At 39.0% G+C, this 18,998-nt stretch overlaps 1 protein-coding gene across 1 annotated transcript in view; it reads right to left on the reverse strand.

Annotated features, from left to right (window-relative positions):
- The window catches only part of LOC136251031 (uncharacterized), an 84,240-nt gene that overhangs the window by 56,719 nt on the left and 8,523 nt on the right, over positions 1–18,998 (reverse strand). The window contains exons 2-5 of the mRNA XM_066043412.1: positions 14,939–14,982; positions 729–869; positions 446–642; positions 27–322 (exon numbers count right to left, since the gene is read on the reverse strand). Of these exons, the coding sequence (XP_065899484.1) occupies positions 27–322; positions 446–642; positions 729–869; positions 14,939–14,982 (678 nt within the window). The remainder of the gene's footprint in view (positions 1–26; positions 323–445; positions 643–728; positions 870–14,938; positions 14,983–18,998) is intronic.

Below are 18,998 nucleotides of genomic sequence, written 5' to 3' on the forward strand. Positions count from 1 at the left end.
TGTATATGTGTACATAAACTACAAACCTTTTGAATGCCACTTCTGAGTTGCTCAACTTCAGGAAATACTACAAATTTACCCTTAGCAGCAAACCTTTTATGCCTTATATGACAATAAATACCATAAACAGCTTCATATAGATTGGCAATGTCATAATCTTCTGTTTCCTTTTGTGTTAATCTCAAACGCTGCAAAAATATGTTCATTGCAAATCCCCATGCATTTTTTGTGTTAATTCTTTGTGTTTTAATTAAATGAAGAAACCAGCCTGGCCACGTTTCAGTTGGAAAGATAAAACCATCATAAACATGATGAAGCTTTTCTAAAGGAAAAAGATTATTTAAGTATAGTATAATATGAACAACAATCATTACTGCATATGCCTATTTACATAATGCATTTGACACTCAAAACTATCTATAACAGTCAGATTTATCAAACTAACTTGGCCTTATGTCTGATGATGCTTGGTCATCAAATTCCAAACAGCGAGTACCTCCACTTGCAAAGTCATAAAATGATTCAAACCATGGATTGTAATCAGGATGTTTTACAACATATCTGTATGGATGCTTCTCATTTAGAAAATGCAGTGGAAATTTTGCCACTGCATTTATCTCAATAGTTTGAAATCTACTATTGCTGTAAAAATAGGTAAGTATTTGTGCATGATTACCATATTGAGTTGCATGCACGTCATACATATTAAATAACTATACAGTACGTACCATTCACGGTGCTGTTCAGTAAGAGGTACCTCACTCCATGGTTGTGATGTGTTATCATAACCATAGCGAATGCTCACATGACACAAGTCAATCCAATTCCAAGCTTCAGTTGGAACAAGAAGATGAAAAGTCACCTGGAATCTGAAAACAAATTTATTGTTTTACTTACGTAAGCTTCTCCAAGACACTAACAATTATTGAGAGACACATGATTACATTTACACACATATACAGGTGTATATGAGGCATTGACCATAACATGACAAGCAGTAGGAATTTTAAGTTCAATTAAGCATCATAGCCATCAAAAGTAGTGAACAAGGGAGGTCGCCGACACCTGCAGATACACTAGTGGACATTTAACCTATACCCATTACTGAATTAGGGATTACATGTCCACTAGTATATCTGCAGGTGTAGGTAAACTCTCATTTCACCAATTTTTATGGCACTTAAAATTCCAAATTTTTTCTTTTACCTGTTTGTTTACATTTTTGTAACATAAATATCACTGGTGAATACCACATCAAAAGAAAAAAATGGCACCACACTTGATGTTTTCGTCTGAACACGCCCCAGCTATCAATTACAGAAAAGTGAAGTAGACATTACACTTTGTTTTCAGTTATGTTTTCGGCCTGTTTGCAAATGAAGAACATTATGAGAAGCGCTTCTGCAGTCATTACAGAAAATACAGACAATTTTCATTACAAACGTAGGGAAGCCATCACACGCTACCTACTGCGAATCAACACCTTGCACTGTCACAGAGAAGAAACAGGACACAAAGGAGGACCAAGGTACCTGTAAATCCATAATGTGTACATTGTACATACTGTGGTATGCCAAAATGCACCTGTCAGGCCAAATTAACATTTAACAGTGAAAACATCAAGCTCGTATCCTTAGCCATTACTGAGTTACGCTCGCCTGAAGGCATCACGCAGGCAGGCAGGCAGGCAGGCAGGCAGGCAGGCAGGCAGGCAGGCAGGCAGGCAGGCAGGCAGGCAGGCAGGCAGGCAGGCAGGCAGGCAGGCAGGCAGGCAGGCAGGCAGGCAGGCAGGCAGGCAGGCAGGCAGGCAGGCAGGCAGGCAGGCAGGCAGGCAGGCAGGCAGGCAGGCAGGCAGGCAGGCAGGCAGGCAGGCAGGCAGGCAGGCAGGCAGGCAGGCAGGCAGGCAGGCAGGCAGGCAGGCAGGCAGGCAGGCAGGCAGGAAGATAGGCAGGCAAACAGTTAGTTAGTCAGCCAATAGAAAATTCTGCCAAATAATTTATAAAAAAAAATTCTAGACTAATTTTTCAGAAGAGGTTTTAACCATTCTAAAGACACTTTTGGGCTTGATTTTACCTAACCAAAATAGCCAAGGCACCATGAAAGTATTGTGAGGCTGGTTTTTGGTTAAAACGTTTTTTGTGAAATAGTGCAAACCTCCATGATCCATAATATACAGTTCCTACTGTATTGTATGACAACTTCAACAAGTATAAAAAATAGGAATTTTTATTTCGACTAGAGATCATAAAAGAATTAGGGAAACACGGGAGGTCACCTACACCAGCATGCAGATATACTAGTGGACAATTAATCCCTGATTCAGTCATGGGTATAGATTGAAGTAGGAATTAAATGTTTACTAGTATATCAGCAGGTGTACAGGCGACCTCCCTTGTTTCCCTACTTTTTCAATGATCCCTTAAAATTCCTAGGCATGTGCCCACAGGCTGTGGGCACACGCCTAGTTTATTGATTTTTTTTTGTTGTAAAAATGTGTGTTGTGTACCTATCTATCTACCTATGTTTGTCCAAACACACCCACGTGAGCAAATCCTTTTAGTGGTAAAAACAGTCAGCCTATAAAAATTAAACACTAAATGAAGCCCACATTAAACTTCAGCATGTATAGGTACAGTGTAAGCTTAGCTTTGCAATGAGGCAGTTTCTTTTTGCCAGTTTGAAATATGGGTGTAACAACTCTCTACATACTTCATGAACTACGTACCTTCCCATTGTGCTCTGCAGGTATTTAACTACTGAAAAACATCGTAGCACACTTCTCAGGCTACTAGGAAATGCACATCTCTTCAACTCAAAAGTGGCATGTCCCCTACATGTGTGAATGAAAATGAAGGGCAGCCTTGAGGGTTAGAGAATTTGGGGGGAAAAGCACTATAGAAAAACTATAAAACAGTTGAGAAGATGCTTCCGTGCATAATAAGCAGTTTGTTTGGATAGCACTTCCTTAGTAATGCATAGCAATGTAATTAGATAATTACAAAATAATTCACCAATTATAAAATTATAATATTTAATAATTCTGATAACTGCATTATTACAAAACAGAAGCCTTTTAAGTACTACAATATTACATTGTTGATTAATTCCTATGTAACTGGTTTAGAAGTAGCACAACATCAACTTGTTTTTCTTTATATTTGTTTGTTTACTATTTTTGTAACATTATGATTAGTGAACCTGCACATACCTCATCATAAGAATGCCAGAGTTAATGTTTTCGTCTGAACGCGTACCCCAACTATTAATTACTCACTGGAGAGTGAAGTGGTCATTACGCTTCGCTTATAGCTATGCGCAGCTTGTTACACAGTGCTACAAATGACGAACAGTAGGAGAAGCGTCTCTGCAATCAATCCACTCACCTTGAAAAACAAAGATGATTCGTGCACACCAATTATCAATTACTGACTCGAAAGTGAAGTGGCCATTACGCTTTGCTGTTCAGCCTGTTACACAGCATTACAAGCAAAGAACAGTAGGAGAAGCACCTCTGCAATCAATCCAGTCTCCACAGAAAATACGGACAATTCCTGTTACAAACGTAGCCGGGAAGCCATTGTGCTACTGCGAATTGACACCTTGGGCTGTAAGCAAAAAGAAATGGGACACAAAGGAGGACAAAGGTTGTTAACATTCCAGAACCAGTGCAATACTGGCTTTTCCCTTCAATTTTAGGTGTGAAAGTGTTACGTGTACATATACAATCACTTTTAATTGAGTATGAATATTATGGATATTTATACAAAAACAGCCAAGCTGTGAAGAAAGGGTGTGGCCCCCCAAAAAGCCAGGGCGAAAAAAGATGTGAAATCCAAGGTGGCAGCCAAGAAATGGCTGTGATGGTAGGTTAATGGCAAATTAACAACAGCAATTCAGGTGAATTTGTGTTAATTAACTTGGCTTCTCCAAATGAAACTAGGCTTTTTGAGGGGTGCACCCTTTTTCACAGCTTGGCCATTTTTGCATAGATACCATAGAGTCTGGTTGTGAGGCGCATACGTCTAATAAAGTTTGCGAAAAAATAATGTGATTAACACATAGTTGTTAAGTGCATGCGTCTAATAAATAAACCTTGCTCTGATTCATTCTCTTAGGGTGGTGTGGATTGCAGCATTACATGTACCAATATTTTGAGTTCAGTTTTTATGCAATGAATCCTTCGTGTGGAGCATGCTACAGAAGACCACTTCACTTGGTAAGTATAGTAAAGGCAAATATTTTGGCTTTGTACTTCGTGAAATTTTGCACTATACGCTATTAGCAAACTTCCAGCATTTCTGCTCTTACATAACTTCATCTCACGTTGGAGCTTCGTATTCATCCACATGTACTTATCAACCATGATTAAGTATGAGAAACGGGTATGTGCTTAACAGCTAATATGCGCTTAATATACAGTAGGTTGCAAAAAAAGTTTACGTTTCATAATTGTAATTACGGTGTAATTACTAAGCAATCACGCATGTTTGTACTGTAATTACATTTTGAGCGTAATCCATAATTATGCAAAAAAGTGGCTTTTCACCAGCCATATTTACAATATATTTATAATTACCAATAGAGTATAATTCGTAATTACACTTTTGTAATTATGCTATTACAGCGTAATTACAATTACGAAATGTAAACTTTTGTTTGCAGCCTACTGTATACATGCACTTAATAATCAGACTCTACAGTATCACTCCTTTTGTATTTGTATACTCCAAAGCAGGCCTGGGTGCTAAGTACAACATGGCAAAAGTACATAGGTGTATATAAGTTAACTACAAGTATGCATACATCTCCAAAATGACATTGTTATTAACAAAAGAAAAACGAAATCATCAAACCAAACAGGAGAAGAAAAAAATTCACATAGCTCTAGACAATGCATCTGCCAGCACACTGTCTCGTCCTCTAACATGGTGTATTTCAATGTCATACTCTTGAAGGGTTAGGCTCCACTGAAGCAATCTCTGATTGCTATTCCTCATCTTGCTGACGAACACTAAAGGATTGTGATCCATGTACACTTGAACAGGAACTACTGTAGGACGTAGATAAATATCAAAGTGCTGCAGTGGAAGTAGTAAAGCTAAAGTCTCTTGAATAGTTACATTGATGAACATCGAACTTTTTCGAAAATAACATACAGGGTGATCAATCCCTTGTAAGTCTTCTTGTAGTAAGACACCACCCACTCCAATGTCACAGGCATCCACAAACAACTTGAATGGCTTACTGAAATCTGGTGCGACCAACACTGGTGCTAACAACAACACTGACTTAATCTGGTCAAAAGCACTCTGGCAAGCTGGTGTCCAAACAAACTTCCACTTCTTCTGAAGAAGTGCTGTGAGCAGTGAAGCTATCGTGGCAAAGTTATGACAAAATTTCTTATAGTATCCTGCCATTCCCAGGAATCTCTCTTATCACTAGGTACTGGGTAGCTTTGAATAGCTTCAACCTTAGCTGCAACAGGAGCAACCTGGCCTTGACCTACAACATAGCCTAAAAACACATGTGCACAACAGAATTCACTTTTTACTAGATTCACAGTTAATTTAGCATTACGTAGGCAGCACAACAGATCACGGAACTGTACAAGGTGCTGTTCCCTATTGTCACTGTATACTACCAGATCATCTATATATGCACCACACCCTTTCAGACCTGAAACAACTTTATTTATCATTCTCTGGTAAGTAGCTGGGGTGTTTTTCATCCCAAAGGACATTACAGTGTATTGATACAGTCCGTCTGGTGTCACAAAAGCCGAGATCTCTCTTGCCTGCTCAGTTAAAGGCACTTGCCAATAGCCTTTTAACAAATCAAACTTACTAATATACTGTAAATGGCCTATTTGATCTATACAGTCGTCTACTCTAGGAACCGGATAGGAATCAGATCTGGTCATAGCACTGACTCTTTCAAAATTGGTACAATATCTAAAGGTACCATCTGGCTTGGGAACCAGAACACAAGGGGAGCTCCATTGACTCTGACTCTGTTCAATGATGCCATTACGTAACATATATTCCACTTCAGTTCTCAAAGCAGCTAACTTGACATGATTTACTCGGTAAGGGTGCTGTTTTACAGGGCGAGCATCACCGACACCAACATCATGACAGGCAGCCGTGGAACATCAGGAAACAAATCGGAGAACTCCTCTTGATTACAATCCTCTCATTCTCTGGGAGATGTTTCAACTTGTCACTTGATGTTAGAGTTGTGCAGCCTCATACCCTTCTCCACAGCACTAGGTGTAATTCCATCATCAGGAGGGTGACTGCTCATAGTGGTTACATTAGTTACAGTTTTGCAGTATCCTTACCATGGTAAGACTTCAACATGTTGATGTGGCAAAGTCATTTCAACTTCCTTCTATCTGGAGTATTAATAACATAATCAACATCACTGGTTTTCTTCTCCATTGTATATGGTCCACAGTACCGAGCTTGGAGGGGACTAGCATGGATAGGCAGCAACACCAACACCTTGTCACCAGGGTGAAATGTCCGTACTCTAGCCTTTCTGTCATACCATGTCTTCATCTTTCCCTGGCTCTCCTTCAGCTTCTGTTGCACTAAGTCATTAGCCCTACACAGTCTGTCTCGTACATCTGAAACATGTGTGAGGATGCCATCTGACGAGTCCTCGGTTAACCACACTTCCTTGAGGAGTTTCAATGGGCCACGTGGAGTATGACCAAACACTAATTCGAAAGGACTAAACCCCAACGATTCCTGTACAGACTCATGTACAGCAAACAGAAAGAGTGGAATGCCTTCGTCCCACTCTATTCTTCTTTTGTAAACAGTAACCCTCAACATGCTTTTCAACGTCTGGTGAAATCTTTCTAATGCACCCTGTGATTGAGGATGGTATGCAGTTGACTTCATTTGCTTGATACCAAGTTGAAACATGACCACTTGAAATACCCCAGACATGAAATTAGAACCCTGAACTGACCAAGGAAGCCCCACCAGTGTAAAAAACTTAACCAAGCCTTCACTATGTTTGGTGTCCTAATGGTGTGGAGAGGAATAGCCTCTGGGAAATGGGTAGCTGCACAAATTATGGTGAGGATAAACTGGTTACCACTCTTAGACTTGGGAAGTGGTCAAAACACCATCTATAAGTACATGTGAAAATGGCTCACCTAACACTGGGATGGGCTTCAGAGGAGCTACCGGTCACTTCTGATTGGGTTTTCCCACCATCTGACACACATGGCATGCACGAATGAAGCTCTTCACATCTCTGTGAGCTCTAGGCCAATAGTAGTGATTTAACACTTTATATAATAAGTTTCTTGACACCTAAATGATCAGCCATAGGAGTTTCATGTGCCAGACTCAGTACAGTACTGCGATACTTCTGTGGGAGAACAATCTGGTACAAAGCCTTGCATCCAACACTAGCAGGAACCTCTGGTGACCTCCACTTCCTCATAAGCACACCTTCTTTCCAGAAGTAGTAATTCGGTACTATATCAGCTTCCTTCTCACTAACAGCATACTGACCAAGTGACTGTAGCTCAGAATCACTCTCCTGTTCCTTGATGAGATTCTGTTGAGACAAAGCATGGTTAACATCTAACTCAATTACCTGCTGCTCTGCTGGAGAAGTGGAAGAACTAAGAAACGAGTCTCCACAGAGAAAAGTTTCTGTTAAATTCAGCTGCTGATTGTCCACATACAAATTCTGTATAGCATCTTGGCTTTCACTCTGTTCAACTGAGGAATTGGAAGATGATCTAGCTCTCGCCATAGCCCGTGTGACCGCACAAGCAGGAAAAACTCTGGCATCTGTGTCCCCGTACCCTCCTCACTACAGTTCATCTGTGGTACTTCAGACACTTGAGGGTTTTCTACTACCCTTCCTCCAGCTACATCATTCCTTAAAAGGACAGTGATTCCTCTAACAGGCAGGGAGGGCATTACTCCTATTACCACTGGGCCATTCGCCAAGTTACATCTCAAAAATAGCTGGTGCAGGGGTACATTCATAGAACCTAGTTCCACCCCTTGCAGCAACAGACTAGTTCCTGGAGCTGACTCCTCAGAAAATGGCAGTACATCTGCTAGTATAAGAGATTACGAGGCTCCTGTATCTCGTAATATTATCACTGGACTCTCCTCCAACGAGCCAATAAGGGATACTGTTCCCTGTGATACAAAAGGCTCGTATTCCACTAGTATCTTCTCTGACCTTAGATCTATTCAAGCATCCTCTGGCTTCTGGGGGGTCACAACAGAATTGGCACGAATCTTACTGCTTTTCCTCTCAAGGGCAGGTCATTCAGCCTTGACATGTCCCTTCCGCTTACAATAAAAACATGTGGGACCAGATGGAAACCTGGGTGTTCCCCTATCATGAGGAATCTGTGGACCTGTTCCACTACCGTGATCATGCTTCACTGTTCCTGAAGTTTTAAAAACAGGGTCTGAACGGACGTCAGGCTTGATAAAACTACCTCCATGTGTCAATGCATAATCATCAGCCTTTGTTGCAGCTTGATGCAAGTTATTCACCTTCTGCTAATCTAGATATGTTTTTATCTCTGCAGGAAGACAGTTCTTAAAATCTTCTACTAGGATGAGTTGCCTGAGTTTTTTGAAGTCACCATTTATTTCTTTTGAGGCACACTATCGGTCAAACAAGGTCTGCTTCTCCCGAACAAATTTTAAATACGCCTGTGTTGTACCCTTCTTAGTGGATCGAAACTTTTGGCGATATGCCTCTGGTACTAGTTCATATTCCTTCAGGATGGCTGTCTTTACTGTGTTATAAACAGAGCTTTGATCTACGGATAGAGTTGAATACACCTCCCGAGCTTTACCAACTAATGTGCTTTGCAGCAACAAGATCCAGACTTCCTTAGGCCATTCTAAACTTGTTGCGACCTTTTCAAAATGCAGGAAATACTTGTCTGGTTCTGTTTCCTGAAAAGGAGGGACAAATCTTATGTGTCTTATCATGTCAAATTTCACTGGGTGGTTTTGCAGCACTAGCAAGTTCTAATTACTTAACCTTCAATTGTACAGCAATTTCTCGCTCCTTAATCTCAAGTTCTTTCATTCTGAATTGTGCCTCACGCTCTTTTTCCTTTTCTTGTAATTCTAAATGCTTCAATTCCACTGGGTCGCTAACTCCTTCAACGGTCTCTTCATCGTCTAACACAATGTTTTCATCAACTAAATGATTACTGACAAGTTTCCGCACATCTCCCTTTCTCATCGTACCAATAATCTCTAGTTTATAGTGGTTTGCCAGCACTACTAGTTCTGATTTCTTCAGCATGGCTATTTCATTCAACATAGGGGTAGATACGAAGGCATCAATACTGAACGACATTCCAACAATTCGTGATGATAGTCCACAAAACAATCCACGAAGTGAGAGTCCAATAACAATAATATTCACCACACAATACAATCCACAGAAATTATTCCAATTGTTGCTCACCATAAGGCTACCATGCCATACACAAAGATCACTGTCTACTGCCAGGCAACGAACAACTAGCCTAGCACAAAGAGAAAAGACACAAAAGCGGCTCAACAATAAAAGTCATACCTGTTTCGGTACCATTAACCCGGTACTAAGGACTTTGAGCTTAGGCGGGATGACCTCCGCAGTGACTTCTCCACTACGACGACGAAAGTTCAAGGTGTCATACAGTAGTTCTCTCTCCCGGACAAGCACACACTTGTTACAAGACAGGATTGATGGTGAAGCAATGGATCAATCGCCAGCACGCGTATCGCAATCTCTTAATTACCACTTTTCTAATTAATGCCTTTTACGCATGTGCAATATATACACCATCATAACAACACTTATTTGTCGCACGCCCGCACTGGCTGTACTTGGCTACATGACACACTATTATGCGTCTTGATTTGATAATACTGAAAGTATACGTTGAAAATGTATCTTGATTTGATAATACTGAAAGTATATGTTGAAAACGTATGAAGACTAAACCATGCATACAAAATGTGACTGGGCCTGCGAAAATAGGGCATGTGGGCACAAACTACACCCTATCACTCTACAGGTAAAATCTCAATATTGGAAAAGTATATTTCCATTCTGTAACTTGCATCATGATCCCAATTAAATACGGACAAAGACCTGAAAATTGCAATGCTATAGCATAATAGCACAAAAAGTTATGAGTGATGAAACTTTGAAAAAGTAGGCAAAAATCATGTGCCCACATGCCCTATTTTTGCAGGCCCGGTCACAAATATGGAATATACACGTTGCATTATTGTCTACATATGTATATACAGTGAAACCTCGTTAATAGGGCCACCTATGGGACCCATGATAAGTGGCCCTATTACTGAGGTGGCCCTATTACCGAAAACCTTATTAATGCAGCCATAAAACAAAATGGCCTTATTATTGAGGTTTTCAACAAACCAGCAACTGTAACATCAGTATACAATTGATCTAACTAAACACACTATGTAGAGTTTATCACAGAGAAAGGTAGGAGCATATGATGTACGTACCAATTATTCCAGCAATACTTGAGACATAATGGCTGGAAAAGCATGAAGTATACTGCCAGAATAATGGGTACCGCTTTCAGTAGTTAAAATGTGCACTTAAGAGCAGCAACTTTTGCAGTGATACCTTGACTGCCTGCTCAGCTGGTCTCTTTACTGAGGGAACATTGTATTAGTTTTACCAGTTTGGTCCAGTGGTATGTGGCCACTGGCTTTTATAATGAGGTGGCCCTATTAACAAAATTAAATAAAGGTAACATAATGGAAAATACGTTTGGACTTGCTGGACCAGGCCACTATAATGAGGTGGCCTCATTACTGAGGTGGCCACTAAGTGAGGTTTCACTGTACATACGTACGTATATACATACGTATATACATACGTATGTATATTGATGCCAATATAGTGTTCCACAATGACGGTTACTCTTTTTAAACATTTTAGATCCCACAGCCTTAAAGCATGTGTCCTGCATCCAGCTGTGAGCTTTTGTGAATCAGTTTCAGAGCTAGAAGATTCAAGGTATGGATGCACGTACATAGATGACTTCATGCAAAAAAAATGAAGCATAAAGCATTTTTTGTCTTTTCTAGGTATGTGGCAAATCTTTGAAATCACATATATTTATGTAGATTTTTCTAAATGCTGTACAGGTTTTTACATGGGATACATAACTGTTGCTATACATAGCCTAAAATTTTGGCAAAGACACTTAAATTTACATACTTTAATGGCAAGTGTACAGTGTAGCAATCAAAAACCACTTGGAGCTTAATTATTATAACTATAGAATGCTGGATAAAGGATTTAAGCAAATTAAAAATCTGGGAACATCAGCAGAGCTTCCTGCCCAGTAATAATAAATAAATAAATAAATAAAACAATGCATATAGGTGTCAGTATTGTTGTATTTCTTATTATCAATACATCCCCTGACATTAAATACATGACACATCTTTCCAGCTAATTTCTAGTGGTAAGCATATACGTACACTCTGAACAGATATATGAACAGATATATGTACCTGTGCTGGTAGCTACATACATGCAATAATGTTGTAATGCTTTGATTCCTAGGAGAGTTACATATCAAGACGCATGGTAGTGTGTTGTGCGGCCAAGAAGCCAGTGTGCTGCTACAGTGTATCATTAACAGGAAGAACAATAGCTTTTTTCACATACAGTGCTGCACATACAGTAGCTCTGTGTTACCTTTACGAAACAATATTAATTTTTGATGAGGAAATGCCCACCTTCAGTAGTCCAAAAATGCTTAATGTGTTCTTGAGACACAAATCCTCAAAAATTGGCTTAGCATATTTACTTGGTTAAATGCCGTGGTGTTTATTACCTTAGTTCTAAAAATCGATGCGGCGGTTATTCAAATTTGACCACCACTCGATGCTCAAAAACGGTTCATTTTCAAAATCCACTGTGGCACCACTCAAGTGTGGCTATAATTACTGAAGGTGCAGAATTTAATCAAGTAAATATGGTATTTTCTTAGCTTCTCTCTCTCAAAAATTGGTTTATTTTCTTTGCTCTCTCTCTCTCTCTCTCTCTCTCTACTGGGTGACTTGTTCTGAATTCTATACAGGGTAACTTGTTTGTAGCTGAACTCTCTACTGGGTAATTCATTTGTAGCTGAAGCTCTATAGCATGGCTTATGACAAAGAATTTTCAAGTGACAGACCAAATTTCCTAACAAACTTGCAGCTGGTTGGACAAACTTGCAGTTGGTCAGACAAACATGTAGTTAGCTGGACAAATACACTGTATGGACACAAATGCACTGCACTTTGCCTGTTGTGCTACCAAGTAGCCTGAGTGTTTGTCATAACCAAATGTTGTGAAATGAATAAAATACCAAGTAGAGTTGGGTCCCGGTGGGTCCAAGGTCCTTGGTCCCCATCCACTGTTTCCTTAGTCTCTAACATATCCATTGAGTCCAAATAGAGGTCTCTATGTGTTTAACATGCTGGCTTGTTTAACTCTTGTTTCTTTACTTTTTTGGCAATGGCAATAAATTCCACCACACTGTACCCTGGTGGCAAAAGAAGTGCTGACTAAAGTTCTTTTTGTATCAAAGAACTTGTTATGTAGCTGAACTTACCACAGGGTGACTTGTATGGTTGCTGAACATTCTACTGGGTTACTTTTCATGCAGCTGAACTCTCTACAGGGTGACTTGTACAACGACACTTGTAATGTAGCTGAACTCTCCACAGGGAGACTTTTAATGTATCTGCAGTCTCTACTGGATGACTTGTAATGCAGCTAAACTCTCCACTGGGTAAATTTTAATATACGTAGCTGAAATCTCTTGTAATATAGCTGAACTCACTACAGGGATACAGATGAACTCACAACAGGGGTACTTGTCACACAGCTAAACTCTCTACACTGGGTGTAGCTGAACTCTCTACTCTCTGAAGGGTGACTTGAACTTTTTAAAGGGTAAGTTGTTTGTACCTGAACTCTCTACAGGGGTGACTTGCTGGTAGCTGAACCCTCTATAGGGTGAATTGTAAAATGTAACTAAGTGCTCTAATAGAATATGCAGCTGAATGCTCTAATAGGGTGAGATTGCACTATTAATGTATTTTTAATGTGCACTTGCTACAGGTAGCATTTTAACTCACAGGTATCATTCTATTCCACTAAAAGGCCTTCTTAAGATGATTAAGGTAGCTCAGTTAAGTTTTCATATGGCTTCACCATGAAATTTGCAGAGCCTGAAACAAGCAAGCTATCACCATAGAACACTTTGTACTAACAGAAATCAATGAAGCATTTCATTCTCTTACACCAAACAGGAACTCTCTGGGATGCATGTAGTGCGATTTCCAAGTTTAGCGTTTCAGAACAAATACTTCCTCTACGCTTGCCACAATGGCACTGGATTTGCTGTTAGACACTATTTACCTGATAATCTAACATTGTGCGGAGCTACTTTTCTTATCAGGTCTTTAGTTGACGTGTTAATTTTACCCATATCACACAAAGATTTGAAATGGCTTCTTTTTTTAAATTTGCCACTACTGGGCAGAGGTGAGTATTAAAAAGTGGCTTCTACACAATTGCAGCTTATTTACTACTGCTTGCCCATCCAAAATTTGACAGTCATACCATATAACAGGAATGATTTGTGGAAGCAAACATTCGCGAATTTTGTGATTTTTGATGCATTCACAGAAGTTTTCTTGCATATTTTCTGATCATTATGTCAATGGCATAAAAGTATTTTGGACATAAGATTATTGGTGCTAAAACGTTAACATGACGCAACATGCTGTAGAGAGTGTGACAAGACAATGGCGTTGCTTACTCAAATGTATCTATCGTGACTGTTGTCTTCCACACATCAGAGCTTCGTCCATAAATGGTATCCAGAAGTGTTGCTATATGTGATACCACAACTAGTTACACTAGCTTCCAGCACCTGATCAGCTAAATTACTTTATAACATAAATTGCAAAATGTTTTCCCACGAATAATAAAACAAGGGTACTTCGCGAATGCAAATCATTCCCACATTTTGAAAAACCAGCGACTAGTTCATTATGAGTACTCATTCAATTTTATCCCCGTTAAATACTGTGATGATCTGTGCTTGCTCAACATAATTATATTCATTTGCAAATGACAGGCGCTGGTGGTCAACCACAGTAATGATTACTCACAGTTAATGTGATTGCTTGCATAACGCTGTTGAAGCCTCACAAAACTAGATTGCTTGCCTGATACACATGGTTGCCGTTTTGTTATAACTCAATGTGGTCTTTATCTCGATTATTTTCAAGCCACTAAAAAGTATCCCATGATGCTTAATTTATCTACAAACCAACTTTCAATCTGTTCACTGTGGTGGTTTTTTACCCTGCAGCTATGACAAAAATATCACTTTTGCATTTTTTGAAATTGTGCATAACTCTTTTATCTAATCTATATAAAAATTGAACTGTAAATGTGCTGTATAACAATTCTACTGTGAGCATGCACAAGTCGTAGCGATTTTCTAAAAGAAGAAAAATAAGAATATGAAGAAGAAAAGTACAAAGAAAATAAGACAAACTTCAAAGGCATATATCTCAGTGATGGCAAGGTGGATTCAGCTCAAATTTGGAGTTCCACCACAAGGGAGTTTCCACAACAAAATTGGATAATTTCTGTCTAGGAGAACTATAGAGCTACGGAAGTGTGAAAGCTGCATGTTCTTGGTTTCTATAAATATGTACACAGTTGCCTGTTGTGCATCCACACCAGTTGTACTTTGTCGCACAACACATTATCATGCATCTTGATCCTCTTCCCATACTATTGACTTATGGTATCACATACATGGAAGTTTTAAAAGCACATGCATAAATCAGGTTGAACATGGAACTATAAACAGTTAACTTACGAATTTTCTGTACTGTTTTGACGCTGAACAGACGGCTCATGAGCCTGTAATGCAAATATATACGTATATACATCACATTGTGTGTGTACAGTGGTATGAATTTGATAATAATTATTACTACTACAATGCATGCTCTATCATAAGTTTAGAAAATTATTTTGGGAGAATTGTGTGGAATGTTCAAAGGCGCTGCTAGAGGTTTAACTCCATGGCAATATCATGGGAATGTGGTTTGCTCATGAATTTGATGCCCAACCAGTTCAAAGATATGATACACTTTGACTCGCTATATTAAGCAACATGGAACATTAAATTGCGGGTTAAATATAGTTTCGTCTAGTTGATAGTTACTAGATCAGGAAAAATAATTGTTTGGGCAATACATAGATGCATATACCGTATTTCTATATTTATAAACCGTTAAAAATATTTCGTTGAAGCTAGCATCCGACGAAAATTTATTACACGAAATTTTTTTACCAACGTAATATTCGAGAAGTTGAATGTCTAAATGAATTCGGTTAACTGCTTTCTGGCCACCTGGATCGAGGTTGCTGCGGTCTTTTAAAAACAAAGGCCTCCCTCATCCTAGGAGACTGAGAAGGGAGCTGCTGATCTATTTTGCCGCACATTGGTAATGATGCCATCTGATTCTGTGATAGACAACTAGCTACTACAGGACACATTAAATGGAGTATATATTCACAAATATGCAAGTTGATGAAATGAGCTTATAGCTACAGCCATTTCACTCCAGTCCATTGCTTGACTTGTGACAGACAACTTCTGAATCTGGGGTGCAGCCTCCATGGGCGGAACGGAGACGCCACAATTCAGTTTTGCTGCTTGTCATTCTGCTTCTCCTGTATACAAAAAGGCCTCGAAAAAGGCCGTATAGAATCATTAAGTTACGTAATTCACTGTTAAAAAATTTTCGTCGCTTGAGGACACAGGTGAAAATTTTTTAACACGAAAATTTAACTCGTGAAAAATTCTCGCAGCTTATATTTATAGAAATACGGTATTTCCACCTTGCAAATGTCAGCCATTGAACAAACCATGGAACAACACAAAGTCCTACATACTTAACTTAATGTATTAACTTACTGTCCCAATAGCAAAGTTAGTATGCTTAAAGTAATACAAAATAAAACTAGATCCTGCATCACAACTTTTCTGGCATTGTGTATAGAAGCATAATGACATATGAATAATGTTCTGCGGGCTATTAGCCCATGCCGCTATTGATCATTAGATACTAATGTATAAAACAAACGGGGTGAGTGCTCATTAGTTCTTTCACCTATCAGGTGAGTGTGCCTAGAGTAATATATACCACAACTGCGTCAGGGTTTTACTGATATATACATGCTTTTGAGTATATATATCCCTCGCAGCCATGGTATAACTATTACAGATACACACGTACGCATACTTACATGTGCCTTATGGTCCCCGTCATTCATGAACATACACATAAATGTCATAATTATATATGTAAGTAATTATATTATGACACGCAATAACAGCAATCACTGTTTCATAACTATGCAGTTTAGCATCATTGGGCAAACTGTAATAAAGTATACTCAAGCAACTGCTCCTATAAAACAATTGTTACACCTCTGCCAATACTGATAATCCAATTCTCCGAAGTTTGATCAATTATACAGTGTAATGTCTAATGTCATTTAACTACATATCAGTTTGAAACTACTCCAGGAAACAGTGGTAAATAAGCATTGTCCATTGTCCTAACTGTCACATTGTTGCCTTCTTCATAAGTACAGTTATCAGTGGTCACTTCCATGCAGTCAAAATGGAGATAGTCAATTTTAATCATGCATGTTGGTTGTTGATAATATGTAAGTTGATGCTATGCTAGGTCAGTAACACTATCCTTGTTTAGAAAGTATGCACGTTAGATCAGCCATAACTTGAGAAAAGCATTTTCACTGCAACTAAACGCAGAGATGTATCTATGTACTTGCCTGCTTTACAGTTTGTTTACTATGCAAAACTTCTCCAGACAACTTATACCTATATTTTGAACTGGCACAAAGTAACTGCTTCAGAGTAATATTTACCTGTCTGTAACAGTGTTTATGCAGCCTTCATTCTCTCACACTAGTTACATTAATTATTGATACTTGAACCTTTATACACTAGTTTTTTTTTAAAAATGTTAATTTAAAAAGTGAAGTAGGGATCTATGCAATAAAAAGTTGTGAAACAAGAGATAAATGATGGTGTTACAGCATAGCTCAGTGGGAAGTCCCTACTTTGGCATTGAACAAAGCTAATATGCCAAAGTAGGGACTTCCTGTTGAGCTATGCTGTAATACCATCATTCATCTCTTGTTTTACTACTTTTTGCTGCATAGATCCCTACTTCATTTTTAAATTAACAATTTTTAAAAATACTAGTTTGTTTAGTTTTTTGTTGTGGCACAGCTAGTTACAATGTAACTTGTATTAGTCCACTTGTATTTTTCATATCTGTAGGTATGGAAAAGGCAGATACCATCGCTTATAAACATCTTGCTCATTTGCTCAGTGAGAAGTGGAGTTCCCATATTCTGTGGTTATGGGCAGGCTTCGCTGTAGTTTGGGGTTCTCCTTGCTGCGCTCTTCAATAATGTGTATCAGGAGATTGCATTCTAGATCCAAGCATCCCTGTGTGCCTCCAGCTGTCGACCTAGCTGCTGCTGAGGGGCATCTGTCTCCTTTAGTCTAGAGCAATAATGTTTTTGTATTGTGATTGCTTCTTTTTCTTATACAAATATATATGTCTATCAGAACAATGTAACTTGTAACTGTTTTATCATACATGACTGTTGTATTAGGGGGAAATAGCTAGATTGCTAAGAGGCGCGATCTCCATACTCTTTTGCTTTAGTCCACCTAGATTTGATGGGCGTGGTTGCGAACCTATCACGAACGGGATCCCAATCACAAACTTGCAAATATCTAGCTAGTATATCTCTTATGGTAGCGCCAGGACTGAAGCGCTTGTGAAATCCAGCTTTGAAATAATTCTGTGGTGTCTAAATATGTTGCTGAAAGAAAGTGTTGATACAGAAAATCAATGCCTCCATATGGTTTCATTGGATGAAGAAGACAAGCAGCTTGACTGAAGATAAAAAAGAAAACAAGGCGCAGAGGGCCTACACTTGTCAGAACCCCAAAAGGCACATCCCACTGGTGAGTTTGTTATTGTGGTGAAAAATGGTTGCCGTGCACTACTTCATTTAGCCTCTAGCCCTGCGACTGTGGTCAGTGAGGCAGGCAGTGAGTGAGGCAGGCAGTGAGTGAGGCAGTGAGTCTAAAATTCGAGTTTTGGTGATTTTTAAAAATTCTATATCCGGCCACCTGTAAGTGTTTTGTTATATTTAGTGCTGTTTTATATACTATGCGGACTAGTACTATTCCATAAAGGTGATTTTCGTTGCGTAAAATGTCTCTAGGATGATTTTTAAAGGTGGAATTTTGGGTGGTGCGTGAAATTTTCACCAGGATACCTACTTCAACGGTACGTATGCACTACCAACTTAGAAATGTTCCTTTTTATATAACTACATACATATGTAATTGCTTACATAGACTTTATATATGTACAACGTGTTGCAATGAAATTGTATACAATTTTTTAGGTATAACCAAATTAAAAAGGGCTTTGCATGTACATGTATATGGCCTGCAAGTGTATATTTGATTATATTACCATGCACTTTTCACCTATAAAGCCCATCACTTTTGTATGCATTTGGCTTACAAGAAATCTGTAGTACAAAGGTACAAATACCGTAAAGTCGGGTTGTTTGGAGAAAACTTTTAGTAAAAATCATACTATCTGTTAGGCACATACGCCTAATAAATAATTGTGATGAGTGTAACATGGAATCACCGCGTTGTGAGAGTAGTCAGTAGTCGCTACGCCAGTGTGTAAGAATATTTGACTCCATTTCTGGGTGAAATCCTTTGTGATAAACAAGATTATCACTAACCAGATGGCTGATTTGCTGTATACATAGCGAAGAGAGACCTCAAGGGAGACGTA

Source organism: Dysidea avara, chromosome 3, assembly GCF_963678975.1.
Source record: "Dysidea avara chromosome 3, odDysAvar1.4, whole genome shotgun sequence".
NCBI lineage: Eukaryota > Metazoa > Porifera > Demospongiae > Dictyoceratida > Dysideidae > Dysidea > Dysidea avara.